The 25383-nt window shown below is 38.3% G+C and overlaps 2 protein-coding genes and 3 pseudogenes across 2 annotated transcripts; all 5 read left to right on the forward strand.

Annotated features, from left to right (window-relative positions):
• The first annotated feature begins 428 nt into the window (after positions 1-428).
• LOC148716255 (E3 ubiquitin-protein ligase TRIM45-like) lies at positions 429-4172 on the forward strand. The gene has a single exon (XM_088745582.1). It carries the CDS (start codon positions 474-476, stop codon positions 1836-1838), a length of 1365 nt encoding a protein of 454 aa, XP_088601708.1. The 5' UTR covers positions 429-473; the 3' UTR covers positions 1839-4172.
• Positions 4173-6280: 2108 nt separating this feature from the next.
• On the forward strand, positions 6281-9336 carry LOC148716256 (uncharacterized). Its single transcript, XM_088745583.1, has 2 exons — positions 6281-8030; positions 8936-9336. The coding sequence occupies exon 1, from the start codon at positions 7208-7210 to the stop codon at positions 7853-7855; it is 648 nt and encodes a 215-aa protein (XP_088601709.1). The 5' UTR covers positions 6281-7207; the 3' UTR covers positions 7856-8030; positions 8936-9336.
• A 1623-nt stretch (positions 9337-10959) lies between these two features.
• LOC148716257 (E3 ubiquitin-protein ligase TRIM45-like) lies at positions 10960-13888 on the forward strand (annotated as a pseudogene).
• A 1143-nt stretch (positions 13889-15031) lies between these two features.
• LOC111332693 (E3 ubiquitin-protein ligase TRIM45-like) lies at positions 15032-18960 on the forward strand (annotated as a pseudogene).
• A 2933-nt stretch (positions 18961-21893) lies between these two features.
• Positions 21894-25328, forward strand: LOC148716258 (E3 ubiquitin-protein ligase TRIM45-like; annotated as a pseudogene).
• The last annotated feature ends 55 nt before the right edge of the window (positions 25329-25383 follow it).

Raw genomic sequence — 25383 nt, forward strand, 5'->3', positions numbered from 1 at the left:
TTCCACCGCACTGCGAAATTAAACATTCCAGCTGTCTAGTCGTACACGGCGTTCTTCTTCACCAACCAACAAAAAAAAAACATTGCATACAAGATCAGGCTAAACGAAGTACGCAAAGACTAATTAGACCCCTCGCTTTCAATTTGTGATGAACAACTTATTCTCCTTGTTTTGCTTTCCACTGCATAAGTCTTCATCTATGCCGTTAGTGAATGGCTTTCATTTAAAAGGAGCGTGACAGAATGGCTTCAGCGCAACCGACCAAGACTATTTATCATAAATGAGAAAATAACTTTCACATTGAAAAAACGTCACAAAAGAGGAAAACTTAATGATTGAATTTGGTTGGCCACAAGAGCTCAGCTTTTATGGACTTTGTTCTGTTTTCTAAGAATCAAAAAATTACAACCTATATTTCACAAGTGTCTGTTTGCATTCGTCGCTTGAATAATCTGTGCTTCAAGGTGATCGTGATGGAACCTCTCGTGGAAAACCTCAAGAAACAAGTAACGTGCTCAATTTGTCTCGATACCTACACAGAACCGAAAATAATATCGTGCTTCCACACTTTTTGCTGTAAGTGTTTGGAGGAACATGCAAGAAAAAGCCACAGACAAGGAAAATTCCGATGCCCCGAGTGTCAGGCGGAAATCGATTTACCAAAAGACAATCGCTTCGACCGTTTGCCCACCAGCTTTTACCATAACAGTTTGCTAAGTCTTCTTCAAACAGAAGATCGCGAGGCGTTGATGAAGCCGCCATTTTGCTCGCAACACAAGAACGAAAGAATTCGTTATTTCTGCTCTTCCTGCGAAGCGTGTGTTTGTCCTGTTTGCCTCGCTCAACAACACCAACGACATGAGTTCGACGTTATTGAAAATGCAGTGGAAGAGGATAGGAAACACATCATATCGAACGTCGAGACCATCAAGGAAAAGGCGAACTTCTTTCGAGCAGAGATAAGAAAACTTGATAAAAAATCTAGGGATGCGGAAATGATTATCGAGATCGCTAAACATAAAGTGTCAGAGGCAGCTGAACATATGATCACAAAGACGCGACAGCAACAAAAACAACTGTTAGAGTCCCTTGAAACGACGCGTAGGAAGAGAATAGAGCGAATCAACTCGGTTAAACAAGAACTGGAATCTCTGGTAAAACAAATGAACGAAGCAGCTGAGTTTTCGGAGAATCTGGTGCACAGAAGCTCAGGCTTCGAAATTATACGGACGAAGACAACTTTGAGGCACAAATTTGAAGACGTTCGAGGAGTTGAACTTCCAAAACATCGCCAGACTACATTTGTGAAATTTACCGCAGCATCGCAACAAGACTTGGAACTGGGTTCCATTCAATTCACCGAGAAACCGGCAAAAGCAGCCAACTCATCTCTGGAAAGACTGGATCAAACTTTTCAAGCTGGTGTACAAGCAGAGTTTACGTTACGTCCAAAAACTTCTGTAGGAGAGATTAGTGACCAGGCAGAGGATACAGATCAAGTTCAACCACTGATAGAACCCGCCAAAGATGTAGCAAACGTAATTGTTGAAGAAAAAGAAGACGGCAATCTTAGACTGAAGTTTACACCTAAAGTGCCTGGCGCCTACAGTGTTGAAGTGAAGATTAATGGCGAAAAGCTTCCAACCTGTCCGTTCAGTTTGCCAGTGAAAGAACGTGAACTTGTCGTCATCGGCGAGTTAGACTTGAAGTTTAACCAAGGCCAAGAGTTAAAGGGACCAAGTGGAATCGCTGTAAACAGGCAAGGAGACATAGCTGTTGTAGATACTCTTGGACACTGTGTTTTTGTATTCAATAAAGATGGGAACTGTTTAAGATAAATTGGAAAAGAAGGAACAGATCCTGGACAACTCAAATATCCAAGTGATGTGTCATTTTTAAGTGTCAACGACATTCTTGTTGCGGATCAATTAAATGATAGAGTACAACACATGAATATCCTGACAGATTCTGTTTTGAAAACCTTTGGACAAAAAGGTGAGGAAAAAGGGCACTTTAGGTGTCCACTTAGTGTTTGTCTCGATGATACAGAACGTATTATTGTCACTGAATTCCGCAACAATAGAGTTCTAGTCGTGTCAAAAGAGGGCAAAACTATATCCACAATAGGAGATAGTTGTCTAGAGAGACTCAGCAAGCCATACAGCTGTATTCCTTACAAAAACGTTTTCTTGGTATCCGAAAGAGACAATCATTGTATAAAAGCATTTGATTCGTCAGGAACGTTCTTGTACAAGTTTGGAGAAAAAGGGAATCAAGACGGACAGTTCAGCACACCCTGTGGCATGTGTTTAGACGGCTCCGGTAATGTTCTTGTTTGTGATTTTGACAATAACAGAGTTCAGCAATTTTCTTTGGACGGTCGCTTTACAGGCAAAACTATCGTTCCTTTACAAGATGCAAATCGAATTGTAACAACGCCAAATGGGCGTATACTAGTCGTTTGCGGGAAAGCTAAAAAGATATACATACTGAGGTAAATGTGTTGTTTTCGAGGATATAAAAATTAATTTGGGGCTTTTCATTCCCGCACGGTAAAACCAGGCTGAACTTTATAAAAATCGCAACATTGTCATTTAAGCCCCGACATAATCAAATTAGGCACCCCGTGGTTAAATCCAGAAATTCTAAGCACATTTTAGAAGTTATCACCGGGGTCCATCAGGAAATCAATACAGTAACCTAGCCTTGCATAGCTAACCACGGCAGATTGGCTTTTACTTCTGCTTTCGTTTCAAATTCTCATCCATTTCCCATGGCGGAATTTTTTACAATAACACATTCCTTAACATTATTTCCACTTATCAGGAGCTTAACCTGAACCGATTCCGAGTTATACCGCAGGGTGAAAATGATAATTGAAAATGTGCTTCAAAATGCGATATTTGGATTTTGAAATATTGGTCATTTTTAAAAGCGTTCCATGATGTCAAAATTGAATGAAACGGTCCCGTTTTAGACTTAAGCCATACCTCAATCCATCCTATACAAATTTGTCATATTGAGTGACGAGCTTGCTTTCTTTTGCGCTTTTCATGAGCAAAGTTCATTTGCCTCTACTCGAGGCACTGATTTCCGCCATTTTACAGCTACCGAAGCTCGTTTCCTTTTTCGTGAATTTTTTAGGATCAAGAAGCAAGTCTGGGGGAAAAAACCTTACCACGTTTCTAAGTTCACTATAAGGCATCTCTGGGCAAAATATGAAGGTTTTCAATTTTTCGATCATGTGTCACATTTTTTCGATTTTCATTCGGTCAATTCAAACATTCGCTCTTAATTGATTGGAAGTTGTACAAATAGCATGGCTAGTTTGCATCGCCTCACCCTTTAACTCCCACGATCTAATTAATAAATAAATCCTCACCGACTCTCGTACACTTCTTTGTAAATTAGACAAAGGAATCTGGTGTTATTTTCAGCTGATCAGCTTGTCTATTCTCATAATCTATTTGCATGATAACATATTGGAATTACAAGGAGAAATTACATATCAATCGCGTTTTGGAGTTAAAGGGCGTAAGTATTGGAATTGAGATCTAGACTGCCCAGGTCCTATCTATCCATTCTGCTACTTAAAGAGATTTGTTTCTTGGGGTTCTCAAGTTCAGTTTGTAAATAACCAGCTAGTCTGCCTCCATAAATTGAACTTTGTAACAATTTACGTAACGTTTATGTTTATACCACATACCCAGTAAGCACCCATGTGAGCATTTATTTCCCTTATTAATTACATTACCATATCGTGGTCAACTCATACATTGTATACTCAGTGAGTATTTTTTGGTAGCAAATGTATGACTTATTTTTGGTAGATTTTTAGCTTGGGTGAATAAAATTAAATAAAATACTTGACTTTTATTATCCAACTACACTCTGTAGAATACAAACGACGCCCAAGATATTTGTACTCCAGAGAACCGTCAGACAGGTTATCTCGCATCGCGCAAGCGACAAATCGGATTGAAGTTACAAAAAAAAATGGCGTTTAAATCATTTTTCTATCGACAATAATAATAATAATAATAATAATAATAATAGTAGTAATAATAATAATATTCAAGGTTTATTAGTACTCCACCTGGTGGCTCTTCTGTGCTGATTCAATATAAAAATAACAATAATAATAATAAATAAATAAATCAGGAGTTACTAGTTGCCAGTGTCATAAAATGTTTTCTGCATTTACTGTCGAATATTTTGGGTTCTGTACAGTTTTTAATGTCTTGAGGTAGACTGTTAAATAACATCGCAGCAGAATTTTGTAGCGTTCCGGGAACAGTCGACAGTTCAAGGCGACGCTCGCAAGATCTTAGAGCCCTGCTGACGAAGGGCTAACGCTCGAAACGTCAGCTTTTTTATTTGTTACGGTGGTCAATTTACAATTTCAACTTAGTTGATATAACCAAATTACGTTGTTACCGCCACTGACGCAAGACCACAGTTTCTTTGGAGACTTTCAGCCTTTATTCATTCATGTTCGACCAGTTTGAGGCAAGTTGGCTAGCAGTTGAGATATAAAGCCTCGCACATCGTCCTGGTTATGTGATAGTCTCGGCGATAACTAATGGGGAGCCATCCGAGTTTCTAAACATCCGATAAATCCGCTAAGTGATTGTAGACAAAACTTGCCGCAGCGAGTTGGACAAGTTGGAGCCTCTGCGTCAGGAACTTAGGAATGGGATGACAGAACATATCGTTCTGATCGATTAACGACAACAGGAAGCTCTCTGCTAGGCTTTTCCTGACGTGAAAAGAGACAAGATTCTTGAGTTTCTTGATAATAGCAAGAGTATTGTAGCACTTTGATATTTTGGAAAGAATGTCATCGTTCCATTTCAAGTTTTCGTTGATTTCTGTGCCAAGTAATCGAGTGGTTTTGATTCCTTCTAATTTGGCACCATTTATACGCAAGTTGATCGGGTATTCATCAAGCTTATGCACACGAGCCAGTTGTTGAGTCGAGAACAGCATCGCCTTTGTCCTTTTAGGATTCAAACGAAGATTGTACTCGCTTGACCAGGTGGAGAGCTGATCCAAGGCGTGTTGTCATTGGTCTCAGTTCACACTGCTTAATGTTCGCGGGTTTGCTGTGCGCGTAGATGGTTGTGTCGTCAGCGTACTGGTGAAAAAAAAAAAAAAAAGAGTCGGAATATGGCGGGTGAATATTAGATAAATCGAACGCAGAAAAGCAGTTAGCCAACAGTGAAATTTCATTATTCATTGAAGAAAATAGAAACACCAACACGACAACGCGTTAATTCCGTTCCGCTTCGCATACTTCTGTCACGCACTCCCAGTAAATAAATATCCGCGAAATTCGCCCGCACGGAAATAACAATTTTGTGTGTTGGATAATAAATAACTTGTTAGACGTTTTGGTGTGTCGTATCGCTAAGTATTTTTACTCGTTATTTGTATTTTGACTCGCTCTCCGGGCATATCCGGCAGAGTTAAAAAATTGAAGTGTATAATTTCAAGTTTTACCCTTAAGTTTTCATTCTCTCTACACAACGAGCTTACACTCAAAACTTCAGCTTGGAAACCCTTTACGGTGGCCAATTTACATCAACATCCCTGTTGATGAAACCAAAATCTCCATAAAATAGCCACGATAACCATCACTAACCTTCTAAAAAAAAAAAAGACAAAACAAAACAATTTCATTGTCAAAAATTATTTCCTAGCTTCAAACTTGCTTAAACATAGTTACAAGTTAAATTTTTGCATTTTGCAATTCGGTTCATTTTTTATCATCTTGTTTTGCCTTTTTAGTTATGATGACCATGAATCGGCCTACTTTCTATCAAATTGGTCAATTTACAATTTCTTTACACGCACGTGCTTCGAGTTTGCTCGGCTTACTATGGCCATAAAAAAAAGGCCGGGCAGCTTAAGACGGGCTAGCTATCTGCTTGAATAGATATATTAACGAGATGACTTACCAAAGAAAAAACTCTTCAAGGACGAAATCAAAACAGATTGCCACTAGTGAATTTGAATAACTTAGGCTGTATTCCTTGAGGTGAACAAACTGTGACCTTGTGTCTTCAAGACAATCAAACAATTATTCTGCTTTAGCGTCAATGTTTTTTTTTTTAACATTTGAAATCACCCCCGCACAAAATATAGAAACAATCATTCATGCTTATTAAAAGTAAATATTTTCATTTTGCAGCACAGACAGCTATGGAGGAAAGGTACAACTTCCTTTCTTCCTTTTTGAGTCTAACGAAGTGCAAAATTACCTAAAACGCTTGGGAGGCAATAATAAACTACGAATGAAAGAAGATTTCTGAGGATATAAATGGTTAAAATTAAATGACAATGAAGAACTTCAAAACTTCAGGCTAAATTGTTTTCTACTCTGCCGTGACTTTGTTGAGCAAAATATTTTAAGGGTTTAAAACATCAATTAAGCCAAAGTATTTGATTGGTCAGTTACAATCAGATAACGCGGACTTTGTTCTACTTTCTCGGAAATCCAGATTGACAACTACATTCAAGTAATAGGGTTGGATTTCTCCCCAGAGTCTACTTCGTTCCGCCTCGAAGATGGAGTCCCTTCTGAAAAGATCTAGAGAAACAAGTTACTTCCTCTATCTGCCTCGATACCTACAACGAGCCTAAAACTATTTCATGTCTTCCTACGTTTTGTTACCATTGTTTAGAGAGACATGCAAGAGTAAGCCAGAGACAAGGAAAGTTCAGATGCCCTGAGTGTCAGGCAGCGATCGATTTACCAGAAGGAAATCGCTTCGACAGTTTGCCCAACAGCTTTTTCCACAAAAGTTTGTTGAGTTTACTCGCCGTTCGACAGAATGGCGAGGAAGGTAATATTACTTGTTATCAATGCAGCGCAACCTACCCTCAAATGTACTATTGCTTCCATTGTGGACGATTCACGTGCCCTGGTTGTTTCAACGCACATGAAGTGCTTAAGAAGTCTTTTTAAGGACACAAAGTCACGTCAGTCAAGGACTTCAAAGCAGAAGATTACGAAGCACTGCTGAAGCGACAGCCATTTTGCACACAACAGTTCCACGAAAAACAAAAAGCCAGATTCTTTTGCTCACAGTATCAACTTCACATTTGTCCGATCTGTATAGTCACAGATCATCTAAACCACAATGCCATTTTGCTCGACAAAGCAGCTCACGAAGAAAAAGAAACCATTACTTCTGGCGCTAAGATGATAAAGGAAAAACAAGCCGAACTTTGTGAAGTCATCAAGGAGTTCGAAGAAACTAATTCAGAGCCTGAAAGAAATTTCCCAACAGCCAAGCGAGAAGCCTCGCGAACAGCCGAACAAATGATCGCTAATATTCGACAAGGCGAGCGACAAGTGATCGTATCCCTGGAAACAACACGCGCGGCGAGACTTGGGAGGATAAATGCGGCCAAACAGGAAGTGGGATCCCTGGTAAAACAAATAAACCAAGCAGCTGAGTTTGCGGCAAACCTGGTGCAGAGAAGCTCATGCTCGGATGTCATGCAAAACAGGGAAACTTTGAAGCAGAAATTTGAAGAGCTTCGTGGAGTTAAAGCTCGAACACATTACCAGACACCATTCGTTAAATTTTTTCCTACTTCTCAACAGGACCTGACACTCGGTGTCATTCAGGTCATCCCGATAGCCGTGAATCAATCAACTCTGGAAGGACTGGATCAAACTTTTCAAGCTGGCGTAGAAGCAGAGTTTACCTTATACCCAAAAACAGCAGATGGAGAGAGAATTAACCAGGCTTATTTTAAAGATCAAGTTGAGTTGCTGGTAGAACCCGCCAAAGATGTAACAAACGTAACCATCCAAGAAAGAGTAGACGGAAATCTTAGCTAGAAGTTTACACCTAAAGTGCCTGGCGCCTACGATGTTAATGTAAAGATAAATGGCGAAAAGCTTCCGACCTGTCCGTTAACTTTGCCAGTGAAAGAACGTGAACTTTTTCGTAGTCGGTAATTTGGACTTGACGTTCGACCCAGGCCAGGAGTTAAAAGGACCCTAAGGAATCGCTGTAAGTGGGATCTTTTTAATTATTTTTGGTTTGAACGGATAAACATGTTTGTTACTTGACTTGAACTTATTGTGTGTAATTTTAAAACAAAGTCTATTAACCCTTTAAATCCTAAGATCTAATTGTTAATTCTCTCCGCTAGCTGCTTCACAATTCGTTGTTAATTAGCTACGAAAATTTGGTGTTAGCTCAAGATAACAAGTTCTACCTGATGAGTTTGAGTATTCTCATTACCTGTTTGCTTAACAATGTATGGATATTTAGGGAGAAGTTACATGTTAATCACTTCTGGGAGTTAAAGGGTTAAGTCCTTAGATCTAAATAAATTAATTCTCAGCCTGTCTGAATTTTCAAAGAATTTAGCGCAGGTATCCAATTGAGGCAATCACTGTATAAAAACATTTGGTCAAACAGGAAGTCTTTCATTTCAGTTTGGTTAATAGGGAATAAACATGGTCACTTCAACAAACCCCATGACATTTGTTGGGTCAGCTCAAAAACGTGACACCAATGCTGGAACAGAGCTTGCTCTGATTTCTTAAAATGATTGCTTAAAATAAATTGCTCTGTCAGCAATTTATTTTAGGGAATCATTTTCCACTTCTTCACGCCACAGGTCCTGGTGCGAGTAGGTTTGCCCTTCGCAGTATATGTAGCTAGGAAAGTATTTATACCGAAGTATGTAATTTTAAGTTTGACTCTTAAGCTTCCAGTCTCTCCATACAATAGCTAAGACAACCATCATTAATTTTCTAATAAAACTGAAGAAGCAATTTATAAAATATTAATTGATAAAAAAATTGAATAAATTGATAAGCAATTGATAAAAATTAGTTTTCTGATCATCTTTTTTTTTTTTACTTTCTACTTATGTTAACCACGAATGGGTCCACTTTCTGTCAAAGTTCCGTTCAGAGACCCAGGAAAGTGGGAGCCTCGGGAGATTTAACGATCGCGATCCAAAGAAGTCGCGGTCGCTGAGGCACGCATGCTTCATGTTCGACTGTTTCCCTCAAAAAATGGCCAGACAGACTAACTTTCTGCTTGGATCGAGATGAAAACTTTAAAAGAACGACATCAAACGGATTGCCACAAAGGAACATGAATAATTTAGGCTGAATTCCTAAATGTGAACAAACCGTGACCTTTTTTCTTAATACATGCATGGATTCGCCAAAAACATCAGACATGACTTTTGCTTTTCCGTAAACGTTTTTCTTTTTTTCATAAGATACGTCTTACGGGTTTACAGGATTTTATGCGTATGTTAAATTGTTGTTTGTTGATAAAATCATATTTCAAAGAAGCTTTGCCAAGTTGTGCGTTGGCTGCTTAGGATGTAAAGTAAATCCTTCAAAAGCGTGGAAATGACAATCTCAAAGATTGAAATTGTCAGTAGACAGAAAATTGATGAAAAAAATGGGGGAGAGGAAGAGAAGCATTGACAACACTTTAAAGAACAAAGAACGGTGCTAATTTCGCAAAATGAATCTTTCAAGCGTGTTCTGCGCTTTACAGTCCCTTAACGTTGCTTAATTATATCTCTACCTGCCATTAGGCGCCGAAGTTTTCTGTTCAGTTACGGGCCGAGAATTCTTTCCTCCCTTACCATAATAGAATTCTTTCCTCCCTTATCATAATAGAGTTCCAACAACGCATAGTCATCAATATAAAGCAGTTACACAACTGAACGTTCACTTCAATAACATTTAATAACGTTACAATGAGGTCAATTGAGCTGTGGAAAGTGACACGCCAGATGTGTATTAGTTTAAAGGAACTTTGTGTTTTTTTTTTTCCTAGTAATCTGAAACAAGGGCCGTCTATTAGAATTCCTTTTTAATACTGTCTATCCTTTTGTAGGGACAGAGGTTATCTTTTTTCTATAACTGACGGGACATCGATGACAATTAAAGACTAAAAAAAAACAATCTAACTACAAAAGAGAGATCTGCTGTCTTAATGTAATGGACTGTGTTGTATAATCATCTGTATGATCGTCCAGGTGGGGAAAGACCCAAAAACGACTGTTGTTTGTGAACGTGACAGACCGTTTCGGCGTTAGCTTGTGCAAAAGTAACTGTTAGGGACAACTGCTAAGTTGTGTGCCAGTAACCTTTGCATCAACCGTTTTTAGGTTTTGAAACTGTGACATTTTTAAAACAATCAAGAGTTAAAATATTCTCTACCTGACTCTAATCGCTATATTTCTTCTGCTTATATATGTTTCCGAGACATCGGTTACTTTAGACCAAATTAAATATTCCGGACTATAATCTCCTAGCTAGCATTCTACTCCACCAATACAAACGAAAGACACATCGCTGCATGCAAGATCAGCCCAAACGAAATACGCAAAGACTAATTGGTCCGCTCGCTTTCAATTTGTGATAAACGCCTCGTTCTCCTACTTTATTTTCTATTGCACACTTGTCTTCATCTACGCCGTTTGTGAAAGGCTTTATTTAAAAGGAGCGTGACATCTGAAAGGCTTCAGTGCAACCAACCAAGTCTATTCATCATAAATAAGAACTGTTTGTTGTTGGTTTGGAATTGATTGTTGAAAGAATTGTTTGTTGTTGCTCCAAGGGTTTTTCTCCGGGTCCTCCGGCTTTCCTCCCTCCGCAAAAACCAACATTCCAAATTCCAATTCGATCTGGAACAGTGGACAAGTGGATGTCCATTGTTAAATCATTTATTCATTTATTCATTTATTCATTTATTCATTTATTCATTTATTCATTTATTCATTTATTCATTTATTCATTTATTCATTTATTCATTTATTCATTTATTCATTTATTCATTTATTCATTTATTCATTTATTCATTTATTCATTTATTCATTTATTCATCATAATAAGAACTGAAACAACTCTGACATAACGTTACAAAAAAGTTCAACTGAGTCCTTTAATGTAATTGGCCACAAGAGCTCAGCTGTCATGGACATTATTCTCGCTGATTTCAGTTTCTAGGAATCCAAAATGATATCTTTAGATTTCGCAGATGTCTTTTCGTATCTGTTGCTTAAATAATCTTTACTTCAAGGTGATCGCGATGGATCCCCTTGTAGAAAATCTCGAGAAACTAGTAACCTGCTCGATTTGTCTCGACACCTACACAGATCCGAAAATAATATCGTGCCTCCATACTTTTTGCTGTAAGTGTTTGGAGGAACATGCTAGAAAAAGCCACAGACGAGGGAAATTCCGATGCCCTGAGTGTCAGGCCGAAATAGATTTACCAGAAGACAATCGCTTTGACCGTTTGTCCACCAGCTTTTACCATAACAGTTTGCTAGGTCTCCTTCAAACGGAAGATCGCGAAGCTTTGCTGAAGCCGCCATTTTGCTTACAACACAAGAACGAAAGACTTAGATATTTCTGCTCTTCCTGTGAAGCGTGTGTTTGTCCTGTTTGCCTCGCTCAACAGCACCAACGACATGAGTTCGACGTTATTGAAAATGCAGTGGAAGAGGATAGGAAACACATCATGTCGAACGTCGAGACCATCAAGGAAAAGGCAAACTTCTTTCGAGCTGAGATAAGAAAACTGGATAAAACATCTAAGGATGCGGAAATGATCATCGAAACCGCTAAACAAGAAGTGTCTGAGGCAGCTGAACTTGTGATCACAAAGACACGACAGCAAAAAAAACAACTGTTAGAGTCCCTAGAAATGACGCGTAGGAAGAGAATAGAGCGAATCAACTCGGCTAAACAAGAACTGGAATCTCTGGTAAAACAAATGAACCAAGCAGCTGAGTTAGCGGAAAATCTGGTGCACAGAAGCTTAGGCTTCGATATCATACATACCAAGACAACTTTGAGGCACAAATTTGAAGAGCTTAGTAGAGTCGAAGTTCCAAAACATCGCCAGACTACATTTGTTAAATTTACCGCTGCATCGCAACAAGACTTGAAACTTGGTTTTATTAAACTCACCCAGAAACCGGCAAACGTAGCTAAATCAACTCTAGAAAGACTGGATCAAACTTTTCAGGCTGGTGTAGAAGCAGAGTTTACGTTATGTCCAAAAACTTCTAGAGGAGAGATTAGTGACCAGGCTGATCTTAAAGATCAAATTGAATTGCTGATAAAACCCGCCAAAGATGTAACAAACGTAACCGTTCAAGAAAAAGAAGACGGCAATCTTAAGCTGAAGTTTACACCTAAAATGCCTGGCGCCTACAGTGTTGAAGTGAAGATTAATGGCGAAAAGCTTCCGACCTGTCCGTTCACTTTGCAAGTAAAAGAACGTGAACTTGTAGTAGTCGGTGAGTTGCATTTGAAGTTCATCCCAGGGCAGGAGTTCAAAGAACCCAGTGGAATAGCTGTAAACAAGCATGGCGACATAGTTGTTGCAGATCACCACGGACACTGTGTTTTTGTATTCGATAAGGAAGGAAACTGTATGAAAAAAATTGGAAAAAAAGGAACAGATCTTGGGCGATTCAACTATCCAAATGATGTGTCATTTTTAAACGACAACGAAATTCTTATTGCAGATCGATTAAATAATAGAATACAACACATAAATATCCAAACAGGCTCTGTTTTGAAAACATTTGGACAAAAAGGTGAGCGGAAAGGACACTTTATGAATCCATGCAGTATTTGTCTGGACGATACAGAACGTATTATTGTCACTGACTTCCTTAACAATAGAGTTCAAGTAATATCACAAGAGGGCGAAACTACATTCACAATAGGAGACAGTGGTCCAGAGAGACTCTGCGAACCACACAGCTGTATTCCTTACAAAGACATTTCCTGGTATCCGAGAGAGACAATCACTGCATAAAAGCATTTGATTCGTCAGGAATGTTTTTGTATAAGTTTGGAAAAAAAGGGAATCAAGATGGACAGTTCAACATATCCTGTGGCATGTGTATAGACGGCTCCAGTAATCTTCTTGTTTGTGACTTTGGCAATGACCGAGTTCAGCAATTTTCCTTGGACGGTCGCTTTTCAGGCAAAACTATCGTTCCTTTACAAGGTGCGAATCGAATTGTAACAGCACCAGATGGGCGTATACTAGTCGTTTGCAGGACAGCTAAAAAAATATACATACTGAGGTAAATGTGCTGTTATTCCACAAATCATTCTATTCGGAAACAGAATTAAACCATTGTTTTAGGCAAAATTTTTCACACAGGAAAATGATCTTAAACGAGTCTAAGATGGGTTTTACTTTTTATTGTGTAATCTGCGTCTCTACTTGATATGATCGAATAAGAAGAACAGAAATTTTGAGAGTACACAGCCCATATTAGGGCAAAGAACTGTACCAAGGTTTAATGCGATCTGAAGAAAACATTAGCAAACAGAATTTAGAGAAAAAGTAAAACAAGCACAATTAAACAGAACCTCAAAATTCTGTGCCATGTACAAGTGCTCTCAATTAGTTTTGTAGAAAATATTTAAATTGCCGTATATATCTTTAAACTTTTTCATATGTCATTTAGCTATCACCTGATTTTTTCATGATTATCTCCAAAGTAAATTAAAGGGGAATTGCTTCACAGTACATGTACATGCACATATAAATCTTAATTGATTGAAAGTTGGAAAAAAGAGTAAATTCTCCACACCGACTGTCCTACATTTCTTTAGAATTTAAACAAAAGAAGTTAGTGTTCTATCAGAATAACACCACCTAGCTGATGACCTTGTCTATTCTCAGAACCTATTTGCAAGATAAGATATTGCAATGAAAAGGAGAATTTACATATTAATCGCGTCTTAGAGTTAGAGGGCGAAAGCACCGTCTGGAATTGAGATCTAGTCTTGTCAGGTCCAAACTATCCACTTTGCCATTAAAAGAGATTTGTTTCTCGGCATTCTCAAGTTCAATGTCTTCCCTGTGTCTTGTAACTGAATAACCACCTAGTCTGCCTCCCTTACGTTGAGCATTCTAACAATGTACGTAAAATTTGTTTGAACCAGATACCCATTAAGCACCCAGTTGAGCATTTGTTTTCCTTATCAATTACATTGAACTGTCATAGTCAGTTGATATACTGTATGTACAGTTAGCAATTTTAACAAATGTATTTAATTTTTTTCCAGTGGATTTTTAGTTTAATTGAATGAAATGATTTTAATACTTACCTTGTACTATTTTTAACGCAATTTTCAGTTTCTGTCTTCGGTACTCATTACTAATTTTCAGCCTGCAAGACGTTTAAAAAACTTAGCTTTGATATCTGAAAGAGACAATCACTATGAAAACACTGATCATTAAGTAACCCTTTTACCCAACTTTGTAAAACAAGGCAATCATGTTCGAATCTTAATCACACCCCACGGCATGTGTTAGGTTAACTTCAAAAGTACTTTTAAGACCACTGCCATAACAGAATTCTGTCGTTTTCGAAGTCAAACATATCATTCCTGTATGAAGTTCCACATCTAATGGTAACAGGTCCAGATGGGTCAAGATTTGCCATTTGAAATATAACTGGCAGTGTTTACATACTGACGAGGACGCGACGCCATTTTGGAAAGTGCGACAAGCAAGAAAACTTCCGGTAATTTTATATCCGGTAATGTATTGTCAAATGAGAATTCGTGTAAGCGTGTGAGAAAGGGGACTAACTAGAGCCAATCAGCATCTAGTATATATAATCGCGTAGTTCGCTGGGGTTCAGAATACGGTCCGTTGAGCTGATTCACAGACGGAATTTTTCGAGGAAATCAGAAATTCTGGCTGTGCACAGGCTAGCTTGAACATGGTTAAAAGTTCAATTTTTGCATCTTCTAATTCGTTTCATTTTTGATCATTTTTTTTTTTTTTGCCTTTCTAGATATGATGACCATGAATCGGCCCACTTGCTATCAAATTGACGTCCAAAACGAAAGAAAAGATGAGAGCATCAGAAAATTTTACGCTCGCAAATACAACGGGGGGGGGGGGGGTGGGTGGAGGAAGTGATTTGTATTCTTTTTTTCCAGCATGGCGGTCCTTCACGCGCACGTGCTTCGAGTTTGCTCCCTTAACTAATGCCATCGAAAAAGGACAGGCAACTAAGGACAGGTTAGCCATCTGCTTGAAAAGATCCAGTTTGACGAGATCACTTACCAAAGAAAAAAATTCTTCAAGGACGAAATCAAAACAGATTGCAACAGATGAATTTGAATAACTTAGGCTGTATTCCTGGAGATGAACAAACTGTGACCTTGTTTCATCAAAACAATCAGACAATTCTGCTTTAGCGCCAATGTTTTTTTTTTCAAAATTTTAAATCACCCTCGCACAAAATATAGAAACGATCAGTCATGCCCAACAAATGTAAATATTTTCCGGCATTTTGCAGCACAGACAACTATGGAGGAAAGATACAACTTCCTTTCTTCCTTTTGAGTCCAACGAAGTGCAAAATTACCTAAAACGCTTGGGAGGCAATAATAAATTACGAATGAACGAAGATTGCTGAGGATATAAATGGTTAAGATGAAATCACAATGAAAAACTTCAAAACCTCAGGCTAAATTGTTTTCTAGTTACTCAACCGTGACTTTCTTGGGCAAATTATTTAAGGGTTTACAACGTCAACTGAGCCAGAGTATTTCTTTGGTCAGTTATAATCAGATGATTCGGACTTTGTTGTGCTTTCTCGGAAATCCAGATTAACAACTACATTCAAGAAATTGGGTTGGGTTTCTCCCTCAACTCTAGTTCGTTCCGCTTGGAAGATGGAGTCCATTTTGAAAGATCTCAAGAGGCAAGTTACTTGCTCGATCTGTCTCGATACCTACAACGAGCCTAAAACTATTTCATGTCTTCCTACGTTTTGTTACCATTGTTTAGAGAGACATGCAAGAGTAAGCCAAAGATAAGGAAAGTTCAGATGCCCCGAGTGTCAGGCAGCGATCAACTTACCAGAAGGAAATCGCTTCGACAGTTTACCCAACAGCTTTTTTCACAAAAGGTTGTTGAGTTTACTCGCCGTTCGACAGAGTGGCGAGGAAGGTAATATTACTTGTTATTAATGCAGCGCAACCAACCCTCAAATGTACTATTGCTTCGATTGTGGACGATTCATGTGCCCTGATTGTTTCAACGCACACGAACACAAAGTCACGTCAGTCAAGGACTTCAAAGCAGAAGATTACGAAGCACTGCTGAAGCGACAGCCATTTTGCACACAACAGTTCCACGAAAGAAAATAAGCCAGATTCTTTCGCTCACAGTGTCAACTTTACATTTGTCCGATCTGTATAGTCACAGATCACCTAAACCACAATGCATTTTGCTCGACAAAGCAGCTCACGAAGAAAAAGAAAACATCACTTATGGCGCTAAGATGATAAAGGAAAAAGAAGCCGAACTTTGTGAGGTCATCAAGGAGTTCGAAGAAACTATTTCTGAGCTTGAAAGAAATTTCCCAACAGCCAAGCGAGAAGTCTCGCGAACAGCCGAACAAATGATCGCTAATATTCGACAACGCGAGCGAGAAGTGATCGTTTCCCTGGAAACACGCGCGGCGAGACTTGAGAGGATAAATGCGGCCAAAGAGGAAGTGGGATCCCTGGTAAAACAAATAAACCAAGCAGCTGAGTTTGCGGCAAACCTGGTGCAGAGAAGCTCAAGCTCGGATGTCATGCAAAACAGGGAAACTTTGAAGCAGAAATTTGAAGAGCTTCGTGGAGTTAAGCTCCGACACATTACCAGACCACATTCGTTAAATTTTTTCCTACTTCTCAACAGGACCTGACACTGGGTGTCATTCAGGTCATCCTGATAGACGTGAATCAATCAACTCTGGAAGGACTGGATCAAACTTTTCACGCTGGTGTAGAAGCAGAGTTTACGTTATACTAAAAAACAGCACATGGAGAGATGATTAACCAGGCTTATTTTAAAGATCAAGTTGAGTTGCTGGTAGAACCCGCCAAAGATGTAACAAACGTAACCATCCAAGAAAGAGTAGACGGAAATCTTAGCTTGAAGTTTACACCTAAAGTGCCTGGCGCCTACGATGTTGATGTAAAGATAAATGGCGAAAAGCTTCCGACCTATCCGTTAACTTTGCCTGTGAAAGAACGTGAACTTTTTCGTAGTCGGTAATTTGGACTTGACGTTCAACCCAGGGCAGGAGTTAAAAGGACCCTAAGGAATCGCTGTAAGTGGGATCGTTTTAATTATTTTAATATTATGAATTGTAAAGCGCTTTGGTCGATTAGTGGAGTTAGCGCTATATAAATTATGTTAAATTAGATTTAATTGATTAATTAAACAGGCAAGGAGACATAGCTGTTGTAGATTATGATGGTCACTGTGTTTTTGTATTCAATAAAAAAGGACACTGTTTAAGACAATTTGGAAAAGAGGGGACAGATCCCGGACAATTCAAATATCCCGCTGGAGTGTTGTTTTTAAACGACGACGAAATTCTTATTGCAGATCAATTTAATAACAGAATAGAACACATCAATATCAATACAGGTTCTGTTTTGAGAACATTTGGACGAAAAGGTGAAGGAAAAGGACACTTTAAGGGTCCACTTGGTATTAGCCTTGATGATACGGAACGTATTACTGTCACTGAATTCCACAACAATAGAGTTTAAGTTATGTCAAAAGACGGCGAAGCTATCTACAAAATAGGAGACAGTTGTCTAGAAACCATACGGCTGTATTTCTTACGAAAACATTTTCCTTGTTACTGAAGGAGACAATCAAAGTATAAAAGCATTTGATTCGTCAGGAACTTTCTTGTATAAGTTTGGAGAACAAGGAAAACAAGATGGACAGTTCAACAAACCCTGTGGCACGTGTGTAGACGGCTCCAACAATCTTCTTATGTGTGTCCGTAACAATAACAGAGTTCAGCAATTTTCTTTAGACGGTCGCTTTACAGGCAAAACTATCGTTCCTTTACAAGGTCCAGTTCGAATTGTTACAACACCAGATGGGCGAATACTAGTCTCTTGCATGACAGCTAAGAAAATATACGTATTGAAGTAAATGTCTTGTTATTTTACGAATCAATCAATTGGGAAACTAAGTAAATTGAATTATTTTTCTTTTCAAACAAAAAGTTCGTCACAAGTGGCAAAAACACTCTCTGTATAAATGCTCCCAATATAGATATAAATCACAAACATTTTAAGTCAGTAATGTGTCTTGGAGCTGTCGCCTGTTTTTTCATAGGTAATCTCTACACTAAATTGGAGGAAATTTGCTTCACATTACATATTCGTGGAAATATCATTTAATTGGAAGTTTTAGAGAAGGCATGGCCGAGTGGTCTCACCCTTCGATTCCTAAGATCCAATTACAAATTCTCCCTACCAACTGCCATACATTTCTTTGTAAATAAGACAGGAGAATTTAGTGTTGTATCAGAAAGACACTTATCAGCTGATATGCTGACCGATTCTCCTAACCTTTTTGCAAGATAACATACTGGAACCGCAAGGAGAGTTTACATTTAAATCACCTCATAGAGTTAAAGGCTGAAGATACTGGAATTGAGATCTAGTCTCCTCAGGTCCTTATCGTCCACTCTGTCACTAAACAATATTTTTTTTTTTGGCAATCTCAGTTCAATTTCTTCCCTGTGCCTTATAAAAAACCAACTAGTTTGAAAATTAAACTTTCTAACAATATATCTATATATATAAGATTTACAAGCAAGTTCACAGCATATACTTATTTAGCACTCAGGTGTGGTTGTTTTCCTTCTTAATTCCATCCATTTACCTGTGACAATCAATTGATCCACTCTCTATACAATCTCAGTAATTCTAGGTAGCAAATGTATTTCATTTTTTAGGTAGTTTTTTGGTTTGAACGGATAAACATGTTTGTTACTTGACTTGTACTTATTGTGTGTAATTTTAAAACAAAGTCTATTAACCCTTTAAATCCTAAGATCTAATTGTTAATTCTCTCCGCTAGCTGCTTCACAATTCGTTGTTAATTAAACAACAACAAACATATGAAACATATGTGTGAACTGCGGTTATGAGACGTATATGAGAACGATCCTTCGCAGTAAAGCACTATTTGAGCAATAGTGGAAATCAGACCTGAAAAAAATTTCAGGCCTGTACGGGATTCGAACCACTGACCTCTGCGATACTAGTGCAGCGCTCTACCAATTGAGCTAACAAGCCTCACCCGTACAGGCCTGAAATTTTTTTCAGGTCTGATTTCCACTATTGCTCAAATAGTGCTTTACTGCGAAGGATCGTTCTCATATACGTCTCATAACCGCAGTTCACACATATGTTTCATATGTTTGTTGTTGTTTGATTTATCATCTACGGGTTTATATCGAATTAATTTGATGGCCTGCTCCCAGTTGGCTTGTTAGCTCAATTGGTAGAGCGCTGCACTAGTATCGCAGAGGTCAGTGGTTCGAATCCCGTACAGGCCTGAAATTTTTTTCAGGTCTGATTTCCACTATTGCTCAAATAGTGCTTTACTGCGAAGGATCGTTCTCATATACGTCGTTGTTCATTAGCTACGAAAATTTGGTGTTAGCTCAAGATAACAAGCTCTACCTGATGAGTTTGAGTATTCTCATTACCTGTTTGCTTAACAACGTATGGATATTTTAGGGAGAAGTTACATGTTAATCACTTCTGGGAGTTAAAGGGTTAAGTCCTTAGAACTAAATAAATTAATTCTCAGCCTATCTGAATTTTCAAAGAATTTAGGGCAGGTATCCAATTGAGGCAATCACTGTATAAAAACATTTGGTCAAACAGGAAGTCTTTCATTTCAGTTTGGTTAATAGGGAATAAACATGGTCACTTCAACAAACCCCATGACATTTGTTGGGTCAGCTCAAAAACATGACACCAATGCTGGAACAGAGCTTGCTCTGATTTCTTAAAATGATTGCTTAAAATAAATTGCTCTGTCAGCAATTTATTTTTGGGAATCATTTTCCACTTCTTCACGCCACAGGTCCTGGTGCGAGTAGGTTTGCCCCTCGCAGTATATCTAGCTAGGAAAGTATTTATACCGAAGTATGTAATTTTAAGTTTGACTCTTAAGCTTCCAGTCTCTCCATACAATAGCTAAGACAACCATCATTAATTTTTTAATAAAACTGAAGAAGCAATTTATTGATAAAAATTAGTTTTCTGATCATCTTCTTTTTTTTTTACTTTCTACTTATGTTAACCACGAATGGGTCTACTTTCTGTCAAAGTTCCGTTCAGAGACCCAGGAAAGTGGGAGCCTCGGGAGATTTAACGATCGCGATCCAAAGAGGTCGCGGTCGCTGAGGCACGCATGCTTCATGTTCGATTATTTCCCTCAAAAAATGGCCAGACAGACTAACTTTCTGCTTGGATCGAGATGAAAACTTTAAAAGAACGACATCAAACGAATTGCCACAAAGGAACATGAATAATTTAGGCTGAATTCCTAAATGTGAACAAACCGTGACCTTTTTTCTTAATGCATGCATGGATTCGCCAAAAACATCAGACATGACTTTTGCTTTTCCGTAAATGTTTTTCTTTTTTTCATAAGATACGTCTTACGGGTTTACAGGATTTTATGTGTATGTTAAATTGTTGTTTGTTGATAAAATCATATTTCAAAGAAGCTTTGCCAAGTTGTGCGTTGGCTGCTTAGGATGTAAAGTAAATCCTTCAAAAGCGTGGAAATGACAATCTCAAAGATTGAAATTGTCAGTAGACAGAAAATTGATGAAAAAAATGGGGGAGAGAAAGAGAAGCATTGACAACACTATAAAGAACAAAGAACGGTGCTAATTTCGTAAAATGAATCTTTCAAGCGTGTTCTGCGCTTTACAGTCCCTTAACGTTGCTTAATTATATCTCTACCTGCCATTAGGCGCCGAATTTTTCTGTTCAGTTACGGGCCAAGAATTCTTTCCTCCCTTACCATAATAGAATTCTTTCCTCCCTTATCATAATGGAATTCCAACAACGCATAGTCATCAATATAAAGCAGTTACACAACTGAACGTTCACTTCAATAACATTTAATAACGTTACAATGAGGTCAATTGAGCTGTGGAAAGTGACACGCCAGATGTGTATTAGTTTAAAGGAACTTTGTGTTTTTTTTCCTAGTAATCTGAAACAAGGGCCGTCTATTAGAATTCCTTTTTAATACTGTCTATCCTTTTTTAGGGACAGAGTTTATCTTTTTTCTATAACTGACGGGACATCGATGACAATTAAAGACTAAAAAAAAACAATCTAACTACAAAAGAGAGATCTGCTGTCTTAATGTAATGGACTGTGTTGTATAATCATCTGTATGATCGTCCAGGTGGGGAAAGACCCAAAAACGACTGTTGTTTGTGAACGTGACAGACCGTTTCGGCGTTAGCTTGTGCAAAAGTAACTGTTAGGGACAACTGCTAAGTTGTGTGCCAGTACCCTTTGCATCAACCGTTTTTAGGTTTTGAAACTGTGACATTTTTAAAACAATCAAGAGTTAAAATATTCTCTAATCGCTATATTTCTTCTGCTTAGATATGTTTCCGAGACATCGGTTACTTTAGACCAAATTAAATATTCCGGACTATAACCTCCTAGCTAGCATTCTACTCCACCAATACGAACGAAAGACACATCGCTGCATGCAAGATCAGCCCAAACGAAATACGCAAAGACTAATTGGTCCGCTCGCTTTCAATTTGTGATAAACGCCTCTTTCTCCTACTTTATTTTCTATTGCACACTTGTCTTCATCTACGCCGTTTGTGAAAGGCTTTATTTAAAAGGAGCGTGACATAAAGGCTTCAGTGCAACCAACCAAGTCTATTCATCATAAATAAGAACTGAAACACCTCTGACATAACGTTACAAAAAAGTTCAACTGAGTCCTTTAATGTAATTGGCCACAAGAGCTCAGCTGTCATGGACATTATTCTCGCTGATTTCAGTTTCTAGGAATCCAAAATGATATCTTTAGATTTCGCAGGTGTCTATTCGTATCTGTTGCTTAAATAATCTTTACTTCAGGGTGATCGTGATGGATCCCCTTGTAGAAAATCTCGAGAAACTAGTAACCTGCTCGATTTGTCTCGACACCTACACAGATCCGAAAATAATATCGTCCCTCCATACTTTTTGCTGTAAGTGTTTGGAGGAACATGCTAGAAAAAGCCACAGACGAGGGAAATTCCGATGCCCTGAGTGTCAGGCCGAAATAGATTTACCAGGAGACAATCGCTTCGACCGTTTGTCCACCAGCTTTTACCATAACAGTTTGCTAGGTCTCCTTCAAACGGAAGATCGCGAAGCTTTGCTGAAGCCGCCATTTTGCTCACAACACAAGAACGAAAGACTTAGATATTTCTGCTCTTCCTGTGAAGCGTGTGTTTGTCCTGTTTGCCTCGTTCAACAGCACCAACGACATGAGTTCGACGTTATTGAAAATGCAGTGGAAGAGGATAGGAAACACATCATGTCGAACGTCGAGACCATCAAGGAAAAGGCAAACTTCTTTCGAGCTGAGATAAGAAAACTGGATAAAACATCTAAGGATGCGGAAATGATTATCGAAACCGCTAAACAAGAAGTGTCTGAGGCAGCTGAACTTGTGATCACAAAGACACGACAGCAAAAAAAACAACTGTTAGAGTCCCTAGAAATGACGCGTAGGAAGAGAACAGAGCAAATTAACTCGGCTAAACAAAAACTGGAATCTCTAGTGAAAGAAATAAACCAAGCAGCTGAGTTTGCAGAGAATCTGGTGCAGAGAACCTCAGGCTAGGACACTATACAGGCCAAGACAACTTTGAGGTCCAAATTTGAAGAGCTTCGTGGGGTTGAAATTCCAAAACATCGCCAGACTACTTTTGCCAATTTTATTGCGGCATCGCAACAAGATTTCAAATTGGGTTTTATTCAACTCAACGAGGATGCGGGAAACGCAGCTAAATCAACTCTAGAAGGATTGGATCAAACTTTTCAAGCTGGTGTAGAAGTAGAGTTAACGTTATGTCCAACACCTTCTGGAGCAGAGAATAGTTACCAGGTTGCTCTTAAAGATCAAGTTGAATTGCTAATAAAACCCGCCAAAGATGTAACAAACGTAATTGTCCAAGAAAAAGAAGATGGCAATATTAGGCTGAAGTTTACACCTAAAGTGCCTGGCGCCTACAGCGTTGAGGTGAAGATTGATGGCGAAAAGCTTCCGACCTGTCCGTTCACTTTGCCAGTGAAAGAACGTGAACTTGTCGTTGTCGGTGAGTTGAATTTACATTTTATTAAAGGGCAAGAGTTAAAGGGATCAAGTGGAATCGCTGTAAACAAGCAAGGAGACATAGCCGTTGTAGATAATCTTGGACACTGTGTTTTTGTATTCAACAAAGAAGGGAACTGTTTGAGACAAATCGGAAAAGAAGGAACAGATCCTGGACGATTCAAATATCCCACCGGCGTGTCGTTTTTGAACGACAACGAAATTCTTATTGCAGATCAATTAAATGATAGAATACAACACATAAATATCAAAACACAAACTGTTTTGAAAATCTTTGGACAAAAAGGTGAGGGAAAAGGACACTTACAGAAACCACTTAACATTTTCTTTGATGATACAAAACGTCTTATTGTCACTGAAAGCAAAAATCAAAGAGTTCAAGTTATGTCAAAAGAGAGCGAAACTATGTTCACAATAGGCGACAATGGACCAGAGAAGCTTAGCAAACCATACAGCTGTATTTCTTACAAAGACATTTTCCTGGTATCTGAAAGATACAACCATTGCATAAAAGCATTTGATTCGTTAGGAACGTTCTTGTTCGAGTTTGGAGAAAAAGGGAAACAAGACGGACAGTTCAACACACCCCGTGGCATGTGTTTAGACGGGTCCAATAATCTTCTTGTTTGTGACTGTGAAAATAACAGAGTCCAGCAATTTTCTTTAGACCGTCACTTTACAGGTAAAACCACTGTCTCTTTACAACGTCCAAATCACATTGCAACAGCACCAGATGGGCGTAAACTAGTCTCCTGCAGAGCTGGCAAGAAAATATACATACTGAAGTAGATTTGTTGTAATTCACGATCATTTAATTGTATTATCCTAGGAGAAACTATATTGAATCAAATTTTTCGGTTCATCGAAAGAGCTCGTGGCAGAAACGTTCCACTGTGTAAATGCTTCTTTAGCTTCAAATGTAGATGTGGAGGGTGGGGGGGAGGGATTTGGACCAAAATTGACTAATACCCCATGCACAATCGCATCTTTAGGAAAAGTATCGTCAGAAAATTAAAAATGAACGAATCTAAGATAGGTTTAACTGTTTATCGTGTATTCTGTCTCTCAACTTGATTTGGTCGAATAAGAGTAGATATTTAGGATGAAACAGCCCTTCTCAAGGCTAAGAACTGTAACGTGGTCTAATGAAATATGAAGAAAAATTATGTGAAGAGAATTTGTGGGAAAAAAAACCGGAAAATGTACAAATGGTTTTAAGTTGTTAGGCAAACATAAAACACAATTTTTTTTTCAACTCAGTAATGTGTCTTGTAGCTGTAGCCTGTTTTTTCACAGATAATCTCCAAAGTAAAATAAAGGAGAATTTGCTCTACAGTTCATGTCTATGAAAATATTATTTTATTGGAACTTGTAGAAAAGGCATCGCCAAGTGCCTTCGAACCTTTATCTCCCAAGGTCCAATTAGTAATTCTCCCAACTGACTGCAATGCACTTCTTTGTAAATTAGACAAAGGAATTTGGTGTTATATCAGAATAACACCCTCATGCTGATCAGCTTGTCTATCCTCATGATCTGTTTGTAAGATAACACTTTGGAATTGTAAGGAGACGTGACTTGTTCAACGTCTCTTGGAGTAAAAGGGTGAAGGCATTGGAATTGAGATCTTGAGTTCTCTGGCACTCAATGAGATTTGTTTCTCAGAATTCTCAAAAACATCTTCCCTGTGTCTTGTAAACAACCAACTAGTTTGCCTTACACAAGTTGAACTTTCTAACAATTCTTGATAATATTCATGTTTATACCATATACCCAATTAGCAATCAGGTGCATCTACAGTCTTAGTTATTCTAGATGGCAAATATATTTCATTTGTTTGTTAGATTCTTAGCTTGGATGAATAAAAATTTGTTAAATACTTGACTTGTACTTATTGTGTGCAATTTTAAGTTATGCACCATTAAGTACTCATTACTAAATTAATTTTCAGCCTTTCTGAATTTTCAAATCACTGTATACAAACATTTCATAACGTTGGAACTTTCTAAACCAACTTTGGAGAACAAGGGAATCAAGATAGACACTTCAACAGACCCCATTACATGTGTTAGAACAGTTCCAAGAATCTTTTTTCGAGACCACTGAAAACAGAATTCTTTCAGCAACTTAGTTTTGATG

This window comes from Stylophora pistillata, chromosome 14 (genome assembly GCF_964205215.1).
Source record: "Stylophora pistillata chromosome 14, jaStyPist1.2, whole genome shotgun sequence".
NCBI classification, from domain to species: Eukaryota; Metazoa; Cnidaria; class Anthozoa; order Scleractinia; family Pocilloporidae; genus Stylophora; species Stylophora pistillata.